At 45.1% G+C, this 20,316-nt stretch overlaps 1 protein-coding gene across 3 annotated transcripts; it reads right to left on the reverse strand.

The window, feature by feature from the left end:
* Positions 1-279: 279 nt before the first annotated feature.
* Positions 280-5,769, reverse strand: LOC119353282 (alpha-galactosidase 3-like). 3 transcript variants are annotated; one of them, XM_037619883.1, is made up of 15 exons: positions 5,508-5,755; positions 5,275-5,333; positions 4,896-4,952; positions 4,768-4,802; positions 4,028-4,131; positions 3,844-3,916; positions 3,609-3,667; positions 3,443-3,508; positions 3,269-3,352; positions 3,115-3,179; positions 2,944-3,026; positions 2,362-2,452; positions 1,720-1,778; positions 1,467-1,607; positions 280-564 (listed from the first exon to the last, which is right to left on the reverse strand). In XM_037619883.1, the coding sequence occupies exons 1-15, from the start codon at positions 5,711-5,713 to the stop codon at positions 454-456; spliced, it is 1,293 nt and encodes a 430-aa protein (XP_037475780.1). In that variant the 5' UTR covers positions 5,714-5,755; the 3' UTR covers positions 280-453. The 3 variants fall into 3 exon arrangements, with proteins under 3 accessions (XP_037475780.1, XP_037475779.1, XP_037475778.1); XM_037619882.1 differs by having other exon boundaries at positions 280-536; positions 4,768-4,952; positions 5,508-5,769; XM_037619881.1 differs by having other exon boundaries at positions 4,768-4,952; positions 5,508-5,762.
* Between the last annotated feature and the right edge of the window lie 14,547 nt (positions 5,770-20,316).

A 20,316-nucleotide genomic window follows, 5' to 3' on the forward strand; every position in this document is an offset into this window, starting at 1 on the left:
CCACAAGGTGGCAAGATGGAGAACCAATGCATTCCAGACCAGGAACCTGCCAGACGCTGCCGGGTTTCGGGTCTACCAGCTAGCTAACCCTGTGATAGACCCTAAGAAACAGTCAGGCTACGATTAGGATGCACCTATAATAATGACAAAACATTATATGTCATATATATTTCCCCTTCAATAACTGATGATTTACTTATTGTTCATGGTCCACTGGCATGATATAGAGCCTCCCGGAAAGAGATGTAGCCTCCCGGAAAGAGATGTACAAATTGGGAGTAAATTTTACGCATCATGCTGGATATATGATTGATAGAGTATTTGTCCAAAACAGGCTGATATATATATACACACACACACCGTGTGGCTAAGGATGCTGCTGGATGATAATTGACCAAAGTTTGTTTCCAGGCATGCTGATATAGTGCGTGGTGTGGCTTTCACCTTTTTCTCTCACCAACTTGCAGAAAAACTGACGGCGGGTGTGAAAATGTACATCTTGCAGTCGTGCACATCGACTTGGGCTCCAAAAGTTCCTACCACGTTAGCCGATAGAGTCTCATGCTGGAGAAAATGCAAATTTAGCAGGTGGTCAACACACCCCATACAGAAAATGTTAACAAGATCAAGTGTATGACTTGAGTAAGCCTGGATGATGAATATATATATAGGGTCGCGCTATTCATCACCCTGGTTGAGGAATAGTTATTCTTCACCCCCCTCTATTTTACCATCAATGCACCGTAATTTTACGTTCCGTAAGTTTTGTCTTATTTCCGACGTAAAAAGAGACCGTAAGAAAATATATAATCGCCGTAAAAAATATTTTATGTTACATAAAATTACAAACGTAAAAACATAGTCTAAAATACACATAAACTACAAACTTTTGTCTTATGACCTATATTTTTATTTTTTTATGTCAAATTTTACGTAGTGAATCAATAGGAATGTAACTATTTGAATTCTAAACGTAATTTAATTATGAAATGATCGTAAGATTACCTCGGGTGAAGAATAACTTATTCTGCATATATATATATATATATATATATATATATATATATATATATATATATATATATGCTCATGCAGTAGTTATGCTTAGGCTGTGTTTGGTTGAGCATGTGCTCCCAACTTAAAACACCGGGTGAGAAAAGCCAGGTAGTCATGCTTAGGCTGTGTTTGGTTGAACTTAGAACACATGGCTATTCTGTGTTGTCCATGTGCTCCCAACTTAGAACACCGGTTAAGAAAAGTCAATGGTCACATTTTTTGTTTCTGTTCTCCCAGATTAGCTTGAGCTGTCTGAACTAAGATAGTGTTCCGTCCTTGGATCATACTCCCAATTTAACCTAAACATTGATAGGTTATAAGCTATATATGTTTCTCTATGCACCTTTATTTGAAACGGACAATAGGTGAATTAAACCACTTGATATAGCAATGAAATATAATCAACTCACCTTCCACAGGTCTCTAACAGAATAGGCAGATGAACCATCAAGGCCTACAGCTGGCAATGACATTGTGATATTAACCGTCTCCGAACAACGATTCCATAAAGCAACAGCCAAACGGTTGCCAGAGAGGGGGCCAGCCCACACCTGCAAAATTTGACATACTATGAGTTTGGCGTAGGGATGCGTTGATGCACGGAACGGAACATAGATGCGCGACTTATAATAGTCGTCACATATGGAGCAGCAGCTAAATCACCTCACGGCATCCACCCTTTCCTTGACCCAAAATTCTTCTTCCTTGAACTCCAAGAGGATCTGCAGAAAAAGAAACACAATTAATGTAATCAATTGCATAGTTACAACACACTGTGAATAGAACAATATGCCAAAAATCGTATACAGCAGAAGAAACACAATCAGGCAATTTACACAAATGTCAACGGCCCCAATAAAACAGAACAGATGTTGGCAGCACATAATGTTAGTACAGCATAATACTCCCTCTGTTCCAAAAATAAGTGTTGTGGTTTTAGTTCAAATTTGAACTGATGTAGATATATCGCGTCTAAGAGGAATACAGAAATGGCAACTAGCCAGCTCAATGCTCCACGAGTCAATCAAACACAAAACATAACTGAAAATAAAACAAAAATCTTCGTCTTAGATCCATCAAGTGGTTCTAACAACTCCTATGGAAATATCTACATTAGTTGGAGCAAACTGACTTCTAAAGAGCAGCTAAGATGACAACATTTTTTCAGTGCATGGCTGTTTGCCAACGAGAAAGCCCCGCTTTCAGTGTCATGAAAAAGCAATAGCAATAGAAAAAAACTGCATTCAATTTCAACATGAGAACATATTGTAGAGATACATACAAAGACAAGATTCTGAGTAATACCTTGGTTTACTTGAATTACTTCTTTGTTGCTCAATATTTCAATTGTTTCTGAAGTCATATTTCTGACATCACAACCAATTAAGAGAGGCGCCTGAAACATGACCCAGAAGGGCATTTCCAGTCAGTGCAACAAAACGAAGATAGCAGATAATGTGCCACCAATCAGCTCGTATTTTAAATGCATTATGCATAGAAATAATATGCAAGCACAAACTAATTGTAAAATTTCTTGTCTGTGATTTCAGGAGATGATTCTAGAATCCAACACTGTTGTAATACTAAGTTATCCAGAATGTATGCAGACGAATTTTTAGTACTAGACAAAATTGTGCTGCTGATATCCAAACAAATTATGCGCATCTGCGGTTCTACAAATTTCTCTGCAGCGATATCCTAAATTTGAAGGCCATGACCCAAGATGCAAAATTATAAAAGAGAATGAGCCTTTATTTTCATAAACTTTTCGCTTGCTCATTGATCCAATAAATAACATAAACTACAAATGTGAAGGAGTGGGTGCTGTGGGGCAATAAGGCACTGGCACAATCATAGTGACTATTGCTGCGCTTGGCAAACTCTTACCTTCATGAGTGCCCAAATGCTGAAATGTGCACGGTACTCTGCAAAGGTCATACCACCATTTCCAACTTCCAACATGTCCGGGTCTGCCAAAAATAAAGTTTGTTTAGCAACAGCGTACTCTTTTATTTTACAGTCTCTTACAACATCAGTAAAGCTTGTGTTACTAGTTACCATTCCATCCACCGGGTCCAGCATATGATGCCCACTTGTTGTTCTTATCAGCAATGTCAGTCATGCTTGTTTTAAAAAGAAAACAGACTTAGTCAATTTCACAGCACATCAGCAAACTGGTGTATTCTTTTGTTTCAGGTAGAGATTGAATCACCTTTTCCATGTATCCTGTATGTCATCTGTTGTACGCCAACTGTTTCCAACTTTTCCAGCCCATAAAGCTGGATCATCCTGGCCCCTAAGAGAGAATACACATTTAAATTCAACAAGGTTGGAGGTTGAGCACAACGTACAACTGCTATTTATTTCCCAGTGTTAACTGGCATACCATTCACATAGAGAGTAGAATATCTGGTGCCCAGTTGAATTTAGAGCATCACGCATTGGAGGATACCTGAGATTATGATATCATGGAACAAATTTTAGCTCCATATATTGAGGCTAACTGCCTGTTAAGCCTGTGATCGACGCAAATGAAAGACGTGTGCCCTAACCTTTCCTTTGGCGGTATTCCCAGATTGTAACAGTTGTCGTACTTTAGATAGTCAACACCCTGGTCAAAAATATTTTCAGATTCATGTATTAGTAAAATTATATGCATGTTCAATAGCAGCACAGAATAGGTTAAGATAGGAATACTCAGAAAAGATGTTCTTAGAGTGTTCATCGCAATGTTGTGCAGCAACTCTTTTATACATCACTAATTATGTGGTTGCTTGTAGCTCATACCCATGAAGCAAAAAGGGCAGCATCATCTTTCTCGTGATGGAGTGATCCTGGTCGAACTTGACAAGTAGATACCCTGAAAGATTTTACTTGTTATATAGTTTGTTATTTTGATATATTCTTGACTATGATACATTACGAATCATAAAAGCTAGCAAGTTAAATCATCTATAGCTAGACTACTTACCCAGCGTCAGAGTAGATACCAAGTTTTAGACCTTTTCCATGCACATAGTCCGCAAGCGATTTGATTCCAGAAGGGAAAGTCTTCGGATCAGGTAGCAATTGACCCTACATGTTACAGGAAGTAATTTATTAAAAAAATGTGCAGATGTACTCAAGATGTGTGTATTTTAGTAACATAGACGAGTTTAATGCAATGACATAGATAGATTTCTTTTGGTATCCAGCAATAGTAATCATAATGCCTCAGGTAGAGCACAATGGAAAGAATATATTTACTTATTTATTTTTGATGAAAAATATTAGCTTACTAGTAACTGTATGGATCCCTAGTAGGGCATACAAAATACAGTAACTTCAAAGAAAGAATGGTCTAGAAAAACAGAAAGAAACAGAGCTATTGAAAACAAGCTGCCGAGCAAGGTATAGAACATCTTCTGATAGGTTTTTAGTGAATAAATTTTTCAAAGTGAATGTAGGTAGGACCACTGTGGAAGCTTTTACTATTGAGAATTTCAGACCCCGTGCATTGGGGTCCAGTTATCACGAACAAAAGAAGAAAATCTTAGGTTTCTATGAATGTGCATAAAACAGAACATGTAGCGACTGTAGAGAAAAATAATGTTGTGATGACACTAATTCAAGCTTTAACATCATACTCCATCTCCATGTAAAAGGGAAATGTAGCTAGGAAAAGTATAATGAACTTATTACCTTATTTATTAGTTAAAGAAAACTTATTACCTTATTTCCTCGTTTCACATATGACCAACAGTCATCTGAAAAGTAAGGACCAATATGGGTTAGAGACAACACACAAAATACTTCATGTAGCCCAACAACATTTACTGGTGTGAAGCTAAGTAATGTACCGATGTTTACGTAGTTGTATCCCAAATCAGCCAGGCCCGTCCAGACCAACGCATCAGCTGTATCAAAATCAAGGTTATAAAACTTCAAATTGAGTAAATTCTACTCTAAACTCTGGAGAACACATTCGGCATTAATTATTACTGGCAAGCACTGGTGCCACCTGCAAACATGAGACATCTGACTCTGTTTTTCGACTGTTCTATCCTAGTATAGTATGTCTCTGCACTTGCCGCAACAGAGTAGGATTGTGCCCAAGCACTGTCTAGCGCAAATACAGCTATGAACTTGTAGCAGGTCGTAAACTGCGAATGGGGAATCGCAGATTTAACAAGGATTATTTACAGTACAGGGAGTCAGGGATCCCGCGGGGGGCCGAACCTGTCTCGCGGATGAGCGTGTCGTTGATGTTGCAGGCGAAGAAATTCCAGCTGTTCCACCTGCACGCAGCGCCCACACGGCGATTAGTCTCTGAAATTTCGATCGCAATCGCAACCCTCTCCGCCCAGCAGACAGAAACAGAGAGACCAAAGCGCGAGTCAAAGCAGCAGCAGAGCGAGAGAAAGCTGAGGAGCCGCGGGGAGCGGGGGAGGGGAGGGGACGGGCGGGATTACCCCATCTGGGGGGAGAGGGCGAGGCCGTTGTGGAGCTGCAGCCTGCCGTAGTTGGAGGTGTCGTAGAGGCGGCGCAGCGCGGCGGTGGGCAGCGGCGCGATGCGCCGCGCCGCCGCCGCGGCTGCCGCCGGCCACCGCGTCCCCTCCGGCGAGAGGGCTAGGACGAGGAGCAGGAGGAGCGGGAGGCGGCGGAGCGGCGCCCCCATTCTCCGCTTCGTCTCGATGCTTCTGGCGCACACCGCTCCCTTCCTTGCTCCGAACTCGAAGCAGTTCGCTCGCCTGTGCCGACGGTGCCGTAGCGGGGAGAGCCTCGTTTAAAGAAAAGGAAAAAAATGATGGGCCGGATCCACCGGCCAGTCAAGCGTCCAGAAGTGGGGCCCACCGTCCCCTGGCCCTGACACGTGCGTTATCCGTTTTAGGCACGTCGGATAGGTTATCTTCTTGTGCCGATAAACTAGAGAGAAGATCCTATTTCCTGTACGACGCTGCTACACAGACGACAGATTTGGACGATCAGCGGACGACACTACACGTCAAGCCGTTGATGTGTTAGAGCAAAAACAAACAACACCGTTCATTCCTGCATCGTGTGGGGTTCGTCCAGCTAGTATCGTCCGTCCAGCAGTTTCGTTTCCTGTATGAGATTTCTTCTTCCATGTAAGGGCCGGTAATACTCCGATTCTTCGCCAGGGAGCGGAGGGCGGAGCGCCCATTTGACTGCTCGCTCAAATTACATAAGATGACGTTCCGCTCCGCAGCGGAGTTAGGAGTGGAGAGTTTTCGAACGGCCCTAAATCTTTGCTTTTTGGAATTTCGATCGGCAAGGCGTGTACCGCTCGTCCTACGATGATTTATGTTATCTTGCCTTCAGAATTAAGACGAGAGAAAATGACACGACACGCTACCCCGTGCATTATCCATTTCATGGACAAGACAATGATGCCCGGACAGTGACATATCCACCTACCCGAACCTACAGATGTTGTTCTGGCATGTGCTATTTTGCGCCTCTTATCCCGAACATTTGCGGCTATAATTCAGTTTACATTTCTCAACTTCCGTCCTGCTACGTAGCAAAGTCACGTTCAGGACGGATGATGCGTCGAGGGCACATCCAAGGGACCGACCGAAGGCGACGTACGTGCGCGCGGCATGGCCCCCGTGCAGCAAGCACTCTGGGTCCTACCGTATTTCTAAGGGAGTAAGGGCATCTCCCGGACATGGCATCCCTTGGCGGATTCCGGGATCAGTCTGCACACACTGATGCGGAAGTCGTCCAACCAAAACTAATGGTTCCTCCGTTCGTTCGCAGGGCATGCACGCAACATACTATATTGGCTAATGGTTCCTCAAGTAACAAGTGTTAATTACACGGTGATTGCACGGATAAGGACAACTCCAACGCACAATCTCAAACGAATGTCCATTTCGTTCGGATTTCGTTCGTTTGGGGTTTGCAAACGGACAAGCGGACGGATCGTGCGGCCGTCGGTGTGCCCAACCGGCCCGGGGCAGAGTGTCGGTGTTTTTGGACTTCAATTTTGGCCCCAAAACAACCCAAATAAACATTTCAAATAATATAAAAATATGAATATGAACATTAAAACGTCCACACGTCCACAGTAGCCAAGTTCAACACAGTTCTTAATTAAACTAAAACTTAAAAAAAACATAAAATAAAATAGATATAGCTCGTCGCCGGCTGCCGGCGTCTTCAGGAGTCGTTGTCCTACTCGTCGTCGTCGTCGATGAAATCGACGTAAGGAGGTGGCTGCTAAAGGTGGGCTGGCGGCCCCCTACCAGACCAGAGGCGCATGCGGCGCCGGTACCACCTCCTCCTGTGGCTCTTGCTCTGGTGGCCGCGGCAGCGTGGGCGACCTTGGGCCGACACCCAGCGAGTCGGCCATCTCCGGCGCCGTGGACGACCAGCTCCACCGTTGGCCCACCAGACACAGGTCCACGCGGCAATGGCCGACTCCTCTCATTTCCGGCGCAAACCTGCGTCCGGTTTGCGTCCAGACGGACGGTGAACGAGCCGGCACACACTTGCTCCTTGTCCGCCTCAGGGACGCGTGGCGGTCATCCAACAACCTCCACAGCCCAAAATAAATGCGCACGCGCGACGAGCCCCGACTGTCAGCCCCCCAGTTGGTGGGTCGTCGTCATTGGGCCGTGTCGTCTGTCCGTTTAGACCCAAACAGACAAACACAGACGACACGGCCCCGTTTGGACCCAAAAAATGCGGTTGCAGTCGCACATTGGGCCGTGTCGTCTGTCCGTTTGGACTCAAACGGACAAACACAAACAGTATGGGGCGTGCGTTGGAGATTGAAGATTGAGATTGAAGAGGTTGACCATTCTTTTCTTTGCTTTTTGAATGGTCACCGGGGAGTTGAATCGCCACCTGGATATTTTTCATTCATTTTGCCTAAGAAGCCTTTCGACTCCATTAAGATAGGATCAAGTGAATTCAAGACACGCACGCACGCACACACTGAGCAAGTTCCCAGTGATGGGCACCATAGCATCATCGTATCGTCGATATAGCGCAGGAACACCGTCGAAAGGCAAGCATACCCAGACTGCACCGAGGACACCAACCTTACATAGTTACATACCACTAGGAAAACCACCACAAAAAGACCGGGAAAAACAAACGGGGGCAATTTCATGAGAAGCACCATCACCGTAGACGAAAAGGTCCACTCGGTCGAGATCAAACCATGATGCCTCAATGCTATCGGCACACCCAAAAGGCAACGTGTAACCGAGTCAATGCCACCTGCGTAGACAAAAAAGGCACATGCCGCCGAGGCAACAACACAACTGCGGGTCAGCGGCAATATCGAAAGGCATCACATAACCGATTGTATACCCGGATAGTTTGTCAAGCACACACACTGGGGTGTGAAGAGCCACGAGAGCAGCCGAAGAGCATAACATTTTTGAGGTCGAACAATCCACCTCGATTTGAAATGCATATGAGGAAGACCGGGGCGTATCTGCAAGATGCCAGGGACCAACATTCAAAATCTTAAAAAAAATGGACCGATTATTGATTTGTGCGTCCATTCTTGAAACAAGAACCGGTCAACTTTCTTCCGAAATATAACTCAAACCCTGAGGCTGTTAGTCCGTGACACTGGTTGATATTCTTTTATTTAGAGCCAATTTATGTAGTTGGTTTGCTCAACCGCCGCTATCGTTCTTTTCTTTCCTTTTTAAGATAACCAACTCGACAGTTCACTATAGGTTACACGGCTTAGGCGCACTGGCTAGTATAAAGAAGAATCATGGGAATTTTGAAGGACAAAATTACTATAGCAAATATTTTACCGTTTGGAACACAACAACTGCAATCCTACGTTTCCGTGAGATTCTTATGGGACAATTCAATTTTGGAGGAAACCAAACATGTGGTTCTACGTCTCTCCTTTTCTCTTCGTGTCTAGAATCTTAGTGTTTCTCATGTGTGCATTCAAACAATAATTTTGGGGTTTTCTGATGTTTTAGTTCCTATAGGAATGTGGAATACATAACATTTTAAAATGTTTTTTTATATTTTTTAGGTTTTAATTTTTTCATGTTCCAAATAGGGCCTTAATGTTTCCTTCATATTGTGGGCTTGCCTAGGAAACATAAAGATGTGGTCAACCAGTGACCCAAGGCAATCCACAATCCACGCAGATGCTACACCTCGCTTATTGCGAGACGGAAGCAGCCCTCGCCAAGATGATGGTGAAGTGGGCCAGGCCGATAAGGTGAGGTAGCTAGCTGTTTTAAGAAGCTACAAGTTCAGGGAGCCTTCCGCCCGGTTTTGGGATGGTTCCATGTAGTCTTATTTTCAATTTTTGGTCTTTTCTTATTTTTCCAAAAAGATGTTGAGTTTTTTAATACACAATGAACATTTTTTGTATACATGCTTAACTTTTTCATATACACGTTGACTATCTCTCTAATACAAGCTGAACATTTTATCCGAATACATGTTGAACATATGTCAAATGCATAGTGAACATTTTTAATACACAGTGAATATTTTTTATGCACATGTTGAATTCTTTTTAAACATGCAGACATTTTTTATATGTTATGAACATTATTTAATGGCACGAAATTTTTTTATATGTTCTGATCAATTTAAAAAATTGCGCAAACATTTTCCCCATTTCATGAACAATTTTCTAAAATGTCATGAACATATGTTTAAACGTGTGGACGTTTGAAAATTTCATGATTTTTTAATGATATGAATTTTTTTAAATATTCATGAACATTCAAAAAAAGCATTAAAATATTTCTAAATGTCTGAACATTTATAATTATACGAGCATTTTTTTAAACTGCGAGAATCAACTTTTACATTTCATGATCTTTTCGTAGTGTGCGCTGAGTATTTTGAGGAAATATAAGTAAAGTATTTTTTACATATATTCATATATCTATAACCTTTTAGGAATATAACTAAAATTAACAAAAGGAAAAGAAACTCAGCCACGTTTTTTTAGGCAAAGAACTTGGCCTCGTGGAATGGAAAAACGCCTGAAGATCGTACTAAGCCGGCCCACCACAGGCTCAATAAGGCGAGCGATCCCAAAAGCGAGACATAGTCACTGAGGCTGTCCTAAAGAAAAGTCACTCCCCTAAAAAAAAGTCACTGAGGCAGCCCTCAAAGAAAGAAGTCACTGAGGCCTGAGGGCTGCCCTTAAAAAGTACTACTTCCGGGCTGTTCGGCAGTCCACTAGCTCTCTCGAATTTAAGAATCTGGGGAGTGCCTGTTCACCCATTCCGCAATTTTCAAGTAAAACTCTGCCAGCTCTAGGAGCGGCAGCGTGGAGCAGTGGGACTCCGAACAGTCCCTTCGTGTAACCTTTCAGTCACGACGACACGACGTCCTTGATAAATAAATAAAGTCTCACAGAACAAAGTGAAGAACACGTCAATAATCAATCAATGGAGGGTTGTTCAACCAAACACCAGGATTGATGTGTACGCTAGGCAACATGAGTTTCATTTAAGAAGTGAAAAAAAACCAGTATGTTAGGGCATCTTCAATGTTCAAAACGGGAGTGAAGTCTGAAATAAACCCTGAAGTTGTAGAGCTCGATCGAAATAAACCCTGACGTTCAAATCCCTGAAATCAGTATCCTGACCTTTGTGATCCCGGTCGTTTTGAACCTTAGACCCTTTTTAGGACAGGATTTGATGACGTGGCATTGGGAGGCTGGGATTGCTGACTTAGATCATATTAATGACTGCCACGTGCTCACATGCAAGCCGCGGCCATGTAGTCCTGCCCCGTACGAGCTCCACCGTCTCCTGTCCGTGCTCCAGCTCGACGCCCAGTCCACCAACGATCTTCATGTCCCGTGCTTCGTTGCAGGCATCATCGTCCACGCCAACTTGTTGTGCATCGTGTGTCTTGTGTGTCTCGCGTGTGTTTCTCACCGGGAATAGATCAGAAGCACGTCTGTACATGCTTACATTTACGCGTTTAGCCGGTGGGTAGAATCGGTCCAGGAGCTTGCTCGCTTGTACATGTGTGTTCTACTGTGTACTTGTGCATCGATTATCTCGGATGGGTGCTTGGATCGTGTGTTTTTGTCTCATCGGATTGGTACGTCTCGCAGCAAGCACGACATGGAGTCGATAGGCGGCACCGGGCAGCCCGTGCGGCAGCGTCGACGACGGGTCGTGTCTGACCTTCGCCCCTGCAGACCCTGGTCCCCGAGGTCGAGCGGTACGTCGAGCCGGTCGCATGAGGGTGCAGTCCACCTCGTCCCCGAGGGCGAGCGCGGCGACGCATACGCGGTCATGCGGTCGGCTGAAAGGATCCGATTTACAAAAGGTCGAGCCCCTTGCGTAGTTGCCTTATGCCTAGAAAGTCCGCAGATACGATCTTCCAAACGTCGCACAATTACTCATCCTTCATCACCGGCTACCTCCGGCACCATGCTTATTCTAGAAAACAACAAGAAGGTAAACAGAAAAGCGCAATGACATTTGACCGAACACTTGTCGAGCGTTGACAGGAGATTGAAGGGTACTTGACTGCGGACGGATCCTAGATGGATAGCGGCGTAGTCCAAGGTAGACATGCGCGTAGGTGGGGTTGCGGACGTCCAACAATGTCTGGGCGGCGACCGGAAAGGTACAATGACGGCAGCGGACGGGAAGTGTGCGGATGTAGAGCAAAGAAGGAATAGGGACGGAGTGGGAAAAAAAAGTGGCACGAGAGAGAATTTGAGTGGGCCAGTGATATCAGAGTCCTACGTGGTGGAGGTGCGGACGGCCGCAAAGCTTTCGCAGTTTACGTTCGGTTTGCAGAAATTCTAACAAGCTGACGCGTCCGCTGACAAACAATGATCGAGGTTGGATATCAAACTATGTCCGGACAACTCGGTCCACACATATGCGGGTGTTATGAGGATCGGCCTTTGCTAAAGAACACTACATGGCACATGTTATTCTTCTTCAGAAGAAAAAATGAGTATTTAACTAAAAACTACCACATTTGCCGGAAACGTGACAGAAAACTACCACTCTACGTTTTTGTGCGAAAAACTACCAAATTTGGACTAAACCGTGGCAAAAAACTACCAACTCGGGAAATCGCTCGCTTCGCCCGCGCTAACCCCGTTTCTGACCGGTTGGGCCCGCGAATCAGTTGCCACGCTGGCGAACGGACGGCCGCCGCGCGCCGACGGCCGTTAACGGCCCGTCCCCTGTCGGAACGGCGCCTGTCGGTGGGCCAATAAGTGAGAGCGAGCTCAGCCGCTCATTCTCCTCCTCCTCGCTCGCTCTCACTCGTCCTCACTCCATCCTCTCCCTCTCCCTCTCCCTGGTCCTCTGACCTAGGTCAGCCTATCGCCGTCGCCGCCGCGGCCATTGCTGTCGGTCGAAGGTGAGGATGTCATCCTGGTATGACGAGGACAGCTCGGACGAGGACATCAACATGGTTTCATTGGATCAGCGGCTATTTGTAAGTGCATAATGGTGGAACAGAGTTAGGGTTAGGGTTAGTTCATCCAAATTGGAGATTCCAATTTGCTTTTGGTTTGATTCGAAGTTTCTTTTGCAGGAAACCCCTGACACTGTGGTGGAACCATCTTTCTGTGGTTCTTACACTGAATCTGAGCCGACGTGCATGATGCATCATCAGAGGCCGAAGAAGATGGTGGCTTTTGAAGGTTCTTTGACTGGCAGGCGTTTCCTGGGTTGTCCTATGCAGCGGGTATTAAATCTTGAACGCTAACTTGTTTTGCTGGTGGAGATGTGTGATGTGTTTTGCTGCTGGAGATGTGAGATGTGTGGTGCAGCATGTGGTGCAGAGATGTGTGCTGCAGCATGTGGAAGCTATATATGAAAGTAGATCTTTAGTTAACTGAATTCAATACATGACTGAACCTGATAACACCTACAAGCAGATATCTTTAGTGTATTATGAACCTGAGAATATAGTTGTTAACTGAAAAAGAACAGAGTAGGTGTTAACTGAAAAAGAACAGAGTAGGTGTTAACTGAAAAAGAACAGAGTTAAATGAATTTATATCTACTGCTAAATGTAGTTGTTAACTGAATTTATCTCTGTTGCTAAATGTAGCTGTTAACTGAATTTATCTCTGATGCTAAGTCAGGTGCATATTGATGTAAACAAAGGGTTTCGGTTAAATGAAATGACTTTATGACTTTTGGTTTCTGTACTAAGTTTGTTACTAAGTGCTTTGTGCTTAATTATAAATAATTGCTTCTGTAGGATGAAGGTGTGAACTGTGGGGTTGTGGAGTGGGTGGATGGTCCTTGGCCAGAGATTCTACAAAGGTGCCTAACCAGGATTTGGGACATGTATCATGAGCAGAACTTGGGCAGGGTGAATGACAAACAAGCCCATGAGAAAGAGGTGGCCAAGCTACAAAAGGAAATTGATTTCCTGTCAAACAACTACAGCCAGTTGGTGGAAGATGTATCCAACCTATTTGACTACCAAGATGGCAAGATGTCTCATGACATGGACTATACCAGTCAGGCAATCAATGAACTAGCTGAGAAGAAGAAACAACTTGAGGATCAGGCAAAGATTGAGTTAAGTATGAAAAAGCTGAAGCTTGCCAAGGAGCAAAGGTGCATTCTTCAAAGCCAAGCAGAGATCATTCAGAACATGAGGAAGGCCATGAAGGAAGTGGAGGGGGACAGGGACCTACTTAAGCAAGAGAAGAAGAAGTTAGAGTATCTTATTGCTGATCTGCTCAATGCTGGGCATGACAGCAAAGCTAAGCTGGAGAGGATCAAGGCAATTATGAATGAGTGAAGTGGTTGGTTTGTGGGTTAAGTAATTAGTAGGCCTATATATATAGCTGGCCTTGGAATGTCATGCATGTTAGGTGTATATTTTGGGAAAGTTTCATGTGCTTTCAGAATGGTATGAGGGAGGGAGGTATTGCTATGGTTTAAGAACTACTTGGTTTTATCTATGATGTAATGACTATTATGTTAAGACCTACTATGCTAAGTACTCATGCTAAGTTAAGTAAGTAAGAATGTTTTATCTATGATGAGGTTGTTTTACTCTGCTTATATCATGTGTGATAACTGACAGTAGTGACATAGTTGGAAGTAGCAAGTAACATATATAGCAATTAGCTTAGATAGTCTGACAAATAACTTAACATAGATAGTCTGACATAGATAGATAGTAGTGCCATTCATAGTCTGACATAGATAGCAACTACTATTAGATAGTGCCTGACATAAAGATGAACTACTAGTAGATAGTGCCTGACGAAACTGAACCTAGGAACTTACTGCACTTAAGAAAGTTCAGGACTGACGAAACTGAATATTAGTGCAGCAGTTCACTCCTCCTTCTTCAGCATCTTCAGGCGGTGCGAGCTGCGCACCGCAGTCACAGCCGCCCTCTTCTTCTTGCCCGGCGCCGGCTCTAGCACATCATCCTCACCGCCATCTTGTTCTTGCTTCACGACGACGCCGTCTGGGAGATCGTCCACCTCTGGCAGCGCATCCACGTGGATTGGGCGGTTCCTATCCCCCCCCCCCATGGCGTCGAGGACGGGAGCCAGCATCTGCAGTTCAGGCTCGTCGTCGGAGAGGACGACTACCTCATCCACCTCGTCGTCAGAGTCGTCAGAGGGCTCGTCACTGGACTCGTCGTCAGTGGACTCGTCGTCAGAAGACTCGCCCTCAGAGTCGTCAGAGGGCCCAAGGACCCATGGATTGCGCCACTCCCAGTAGGCGTTGTTGATTGGGGCTGGGACAGCGAGGACGGCTTCGGTGACGTCGTCCGCGGCGGCCGGTGGCGTGGTGGATGAGCGGTACATCCACCATCTGGCGCGCTGCCTGGGGTCGGGGGAGCGCTGCACCTCGCGCATCGCCCAGAGCAGAATGGTCGGCGCCGGGATGGTGCGGCCGGCAGGGAAGGCGCGCTGCTTTTCAGCAGCCGTCATCACCTTCACGAGGCCGCGGGCGTGGTTCCTGAGCATCGCGATACTGGGGAACCAGCGCGCGATCTCCCTGTACTGCGCCCGGATCTCCTTGTTGTTGCCGGCGAGAGCTTCGATGGCGAGCTGCCATTCCATGGCGACGGCGGTGGCAGTGGTTGTCGGCGGTGATTTCGACAGGAGAGAGGGGGGAGTGGAGTGGGCGGTGCGAGCGACGAGTGGGCGAGTGAGCAGAGGGCGTGGTGGGTGGACACGTAATAAAGTAGTAGAATCCGAAACGACTGGTTTTAATCAACGCACGCTCACCACGCTGCCGGCTACTACGCATGCTGAAAAGAGGACGTGGCTAACAACATATAATAAGTTTGGCCGATACTAGTCAAACAAATCACCAGCACTAGCCCATTGGTATTGAACGCATAGTTACAACCAATTGGTCCTGGGTTCGATCCCCAGGCCAGACTTTTTTTGTGCAGATTTTTTTTCGTATAATGAATTTGGCAATAAGTTCTGTACTGTAGAAATGGCAAAGTAAAACAAAAAAACAAATCAAAACAAATCAGTAGCACTTAGCCCATTTGTATTGGGCACAAATAAGTTCACATGTCACATTGTCCAGAAATTAGTAGCACAACACACATTTAGTAGCAGAACACAAACTTAGTAGCAGAACACAAATAAGTAGCATACACTCAATAGTTTCCACTAGCATTGAAATAGGATGCAAACTTGCTAGGAGGTTTCCTCTTCCTCTTGCCTGCCAATATCCCTGGTTCTCCAGTGGATGTTCTTGGTGCATTGAATGTTCTTGTAGATGCTGATCATTTTGTTCTTGCAGCTCTTGTTGATGCAGATCCTGTTGCAGGTGCTGGTGAAGACCTGGCTGCTCCTGCTGAAACTGTTGATGTTGAACCTCTCTTATTTGCTTTAGGAGGTGGAGCTGATGATGCTGGCATCTGTGTAGTTTGGTGTTGAGGTGGTGGTTGTGGAGGTGGATGTGTAGCACTAGAACTAAAAATTTCTCTATTCTCCTGCATGACAAAATTAAATCAGTTAGTAAATATACCAGAACTAAAAAAAGTAAACAAAGAATGCATCATTTTTGAATGACCTAGTGTAAGTTCTTTCTCATCTCAAGACTAGGTTTTAGAGCTTTCCCACAATTAGTATATCTATGGCCTTGTAGACCACAATTGCTGCATGTAATTGTTCCCATCCTGCTTGTGTCCTTTGGAGCAGGCACCTCAAACTGCCCCTTTCTCCTAGCTATCTGTTTTTTGCCTGCTTTTTCTTTGAACACTGGGGGCTCAATATCAGGAGTATGGGTGTCAGGCCAGAATTCAGGACCAGGGACAGGGTATACTATGTCTTTGTATGCTTCAATATATAGTGCTTTTTTGAAAAATTCATGCACATAGTCCTCTGGGTGCATGTGAATCTTGCTCATTGCTGCTATTGCATGACTGCATGTCACATCTGTCATGTCCCACCTCCTGCAGTCACATGAGTGAGTAGCTAGGTTCACACAGTACTGATTTTCCTTACTATTAACTTGCCAAATGTCAGGACCTGCCTTGTATGCATCACAAAATTTGGCATACTTCTTATTCTCCTCTAATTTCTCTGAATAGTTGGGTGTGATCATCCACCTGTTGTTCTCTGTTTTTTCCCTAGTCTTCTGCCTTTTGATCATTTGCTTAGTCCTAATTCCTTCAAACATAGTCCTAATTGGTTTGGCCCTAACATCAAGGATCATTTTGTTGAAAACCTCACTAAGGTTGTTCACAACAAGATCAGTTTTGCAATTGTAATCCATTGCAGACCTACACCAAGTCTCCTTTGGAATTTTTTTAAGCCACTTCTAGGCATCCTCACACTCTGCTTTAAGCTCTGCCATTGCCAATTCATGGCCATGTTTGGTGAATGAGTAGCTAGCCTGATCTACTAGCTTCTTTAGTTCTGCTCCTCTGAAACCAGCTGACTGAAAATTTGCATATATGTGCCTGAGGCAGTATCTCTGAGGGGAATCAGGGAACACCTCATTTATAGCCTTAAGAAGACCCTGATTGTAAATTTATAACCATGGTCATGAACAAAAGGAAATAAAGCTACTAATAACAATATATATCTGAACTAGTGGCTAAGATAGGGTGCATACCTTTTGCCTGTCAGAAATAATGGTGTAGGTTCCAAATTTGCTACCACTTCCAATGCAACATCTTAGCTGGGTTAGGAACCATGTCCAACTATCTGAATCTTCCTTATCAACCACACCAAAGGCTATGGGGTAGATGTTGTTATTGCCATCTCTTCCTGTGGCTGCAAGTATTTGCTGTCCAGTGGTTAGCTTGATGAAGCAACCATCAAGCCCTGCATCCATACCCAAATTAGCTACCATATATTTACAACAAGATATTTTGAACAAATTGCAGTTATAGATTTACCTATAAAGGGCCTGCAACCATTAAGAAATCCTTGCTTTGATGCATGCAAGCAGTAGAACATGTACTTAAATCTAGGTGTTGGGGCAGGGTTTTCTGGGTCCTCAAATGTTGTAACTACACACCTGCTATCAGGGTTTGTGTCAAGAACTGCTTGTAGGTAGTCCCTCAGTCTATAGTACTGCTCCTTCTGGTCACCTTGTACAACCTTCATAGCCTTCCTCCTTGCCCTATAGGCCACACTCTTTGATACATCAACTGAAAACTTGACTTTGCTGTTTTTAATAAGTGAATCCACAGGTGCTCTAGGATCTGCTCTAAGAGATGGCTCAACTTCTTTGGAAAGCCACTTAGTAGTAACTTTTGTGTTCTCTGCTGATGCTGGACAAGTGTGCTCCATGTTACACTTCTTAATGCAAAATGTTCTTTCATGAGCTATCCTGGAGGCACAGATGTAAAATTCACATCCATGCTCTCTCTGTGAACACCAAACAATAATTCTTGTTGGAGTGTTCCTGTGGTAGTGAAAAGACCTCAAAGTCCTTATATGAAAATCTCTTAATGCTTCTCTGAACTGGTAAACAGAATCAAAACACAAGCTCTTGCACAAGAGTAAATGTGAATTGGGAATTGAAGGGTCAAAATATACTCTTTCCTTCATCTTTTTCTTACTACTCTTTGTCTTTGCCTTCTTCATGATGTATGGTAGTTCAACTTTATCTTCTTCTTCCTCATCACTTATGCCTGGATCACCAGCAAAACAAAACTCATCTGCTTCAGGAAACCAATCTTCAAAACATTTTTTCTCTACCTCATTGTGACATCTGCTAGTTGGCCCAGGGTTCTTCACATGTTTCACAATAGCAGTACTTTGCAATGGTGTTTCCTCTTCAGAGGCACACTCTATTTCCATTTGTTGAACAGCTTCAGCACTATCATCTGAATGAACTGAATGATCAGAACAAAATTCTTCTTCTTCAGTGTCTCCTTAAAAGTGGTTCAAATCTGCCTCTCTTTGAATCATGCTCCTCTCAAGCTGAGCCTTTCTATCATCTATCTCATTCTGAAATTCAGATTGCTCCACAACCTTTTGCACACAACAACTCTCTTGAGTGTTCATGTAATTCTGAATAGCCTGTGTACTTATTGCAGGTTTAACATCTCTCACAACCCTTATGTTCACAACATTGACATGATTAAAAAACTCCAACATTTCATGAACACTAGATTCATTACCTAAATACTTTACTCTTTCAGATCCAATTTCCTCCTCCTTCACATAGTACATGTAATCACTCTGCCCATACCCTTCACTAGCAATGAGTGATTGTAGAGTAACAAAAGATATATCTGACTCATATATAACCCTTTTCACAGGGTTTCTTCCTTCTAAATGAAACCATATCTCCCACTTGTCAGCAAAACTGCAGAAATAGGTGCTCATGAATTCAATTGAAAATGACAGAACTACAAGTGCAATACATTTTACTACACATGTCCAACAAGCTCTAACAAACGCATATTACTAATTTGCTAGATTGAAGCAGCTAACCAATTCATGAGCAGCTAACCTGTTTGGCAGATTGAAGCAGCTAACCTAGAAGATGATATTTTCCATACCTGCAACCCATTGGCGATGACTGGGCGAGCTGTGCCTCCTGCTGCTGCGAGCCGGCCTGCGTCGAGAAGCTGGTGCTCCCCAACCAATTGTCGACTGAGCCCGCAGCGTCCAAACTTGTGCCACCGCCGCCTGCGTCGCCGCCGCCGCCGCCACCACCCATATCTCCGACGCCCCCCTCCGGAACCACCGCCGCCATCGTTGCCGCCGCCGCCGCCACCTAGTTCAGAGAGAGGGAGAGGACGGAGAGAGTGCGGTGAGAGGGGAAAGGGTCAGATCTTGACCCGCACCCGACCGACAGCGGCCGTTCCGACAGGGGACGGGCCGTTAACGGCCGTCGGCGCGCGGCGGCCGTCCGTTCGCCAGCGTGGCGACTGATTCGCGGGCCCAACCGGTCAGAAACGGGGTTAGCGCGGGCGAAGCGAGGGATTTCCCGAGTTGGTAGTTTTTTGCCACGGTTTAGTCCAAATTTGATAGTTTTTCGCACAAAAACGTAGAGTGGTAGTTTTCTGTCACGTTTCCGGCAAATGTGGTAGTTTTTGGTTAAATACTCAGAAAAAATAGATGATGAATTCTTGGCACTGGCAGCACCGTCCACCTGCCATGCCGCCATCGCGGCAACGAAGAAATGGCATCCACGTCCTTTTCTGTCTGCATCTCGGCACCACAGCTAGCGTCTCTGGATCTTCGGCCGCGTCTCGGCACTCATCAGCACGGCGCTGGCCTCGCCTGTCCGCCCCCATTCCCAGCAATCCGCAGAACACGCATGTATGCGAGCATCAGACGCAGGAGCCGGAGCACGGGATGGAGCCATCAGCCATGCATGGGCTGCGAGGTCTGAGCAACTCCGATGGCGAGACATTTGTACGCTGGCGCTTGTTCTCTCGCCAAACATGTGTGGCTGATGCCGCTGCCACCCCCATGCACGCCTGAGGGCCCGAGACCGAGAGGCTGATGGCGATGCCACTCGCAGCTCCTGATGGCCTGATCCCTGACGCACGGATGAAGAAAACTCGACTCACATCGCACCACTTATGGGCTGTTGTCTTTCTGCTGAGAACCCATCACACGTTTTCCAGAGTTTCTCTGCCCACCCGCCATGGCTCCATGCCCTGATCATCCATTGTAGTATTCTGATGAGTGGATCGCCCTAAAAGTCGGGTCTGCTCATTGCAGCTGCAGCCACCGGGCACGAGGAAGGAAGGGGCCCTTCCCCTGCCGCCCTGCTGCTCCTGTGTGATGATCCCTGCCCTGCCCTGCCCATCGTCCCATCGGCATTGCAGGCTAGACCAGGA

This window comes from Triticum dicoccoides, chromosome 2A (assembly GCF_002162155.2).
Source record: "Triticum dicoccoides isolate Atlit2015 ecotype Zavitan chromosome 2A, WEW_v2.0, whole genome shotgun sequence".
Taxonomy (NCBI): Eukaryota; Viridiplantae; Streptophyta; class Magnoliopsida; order Poales; family Poaceae; genus Triticum; species Triticum dicoccoides.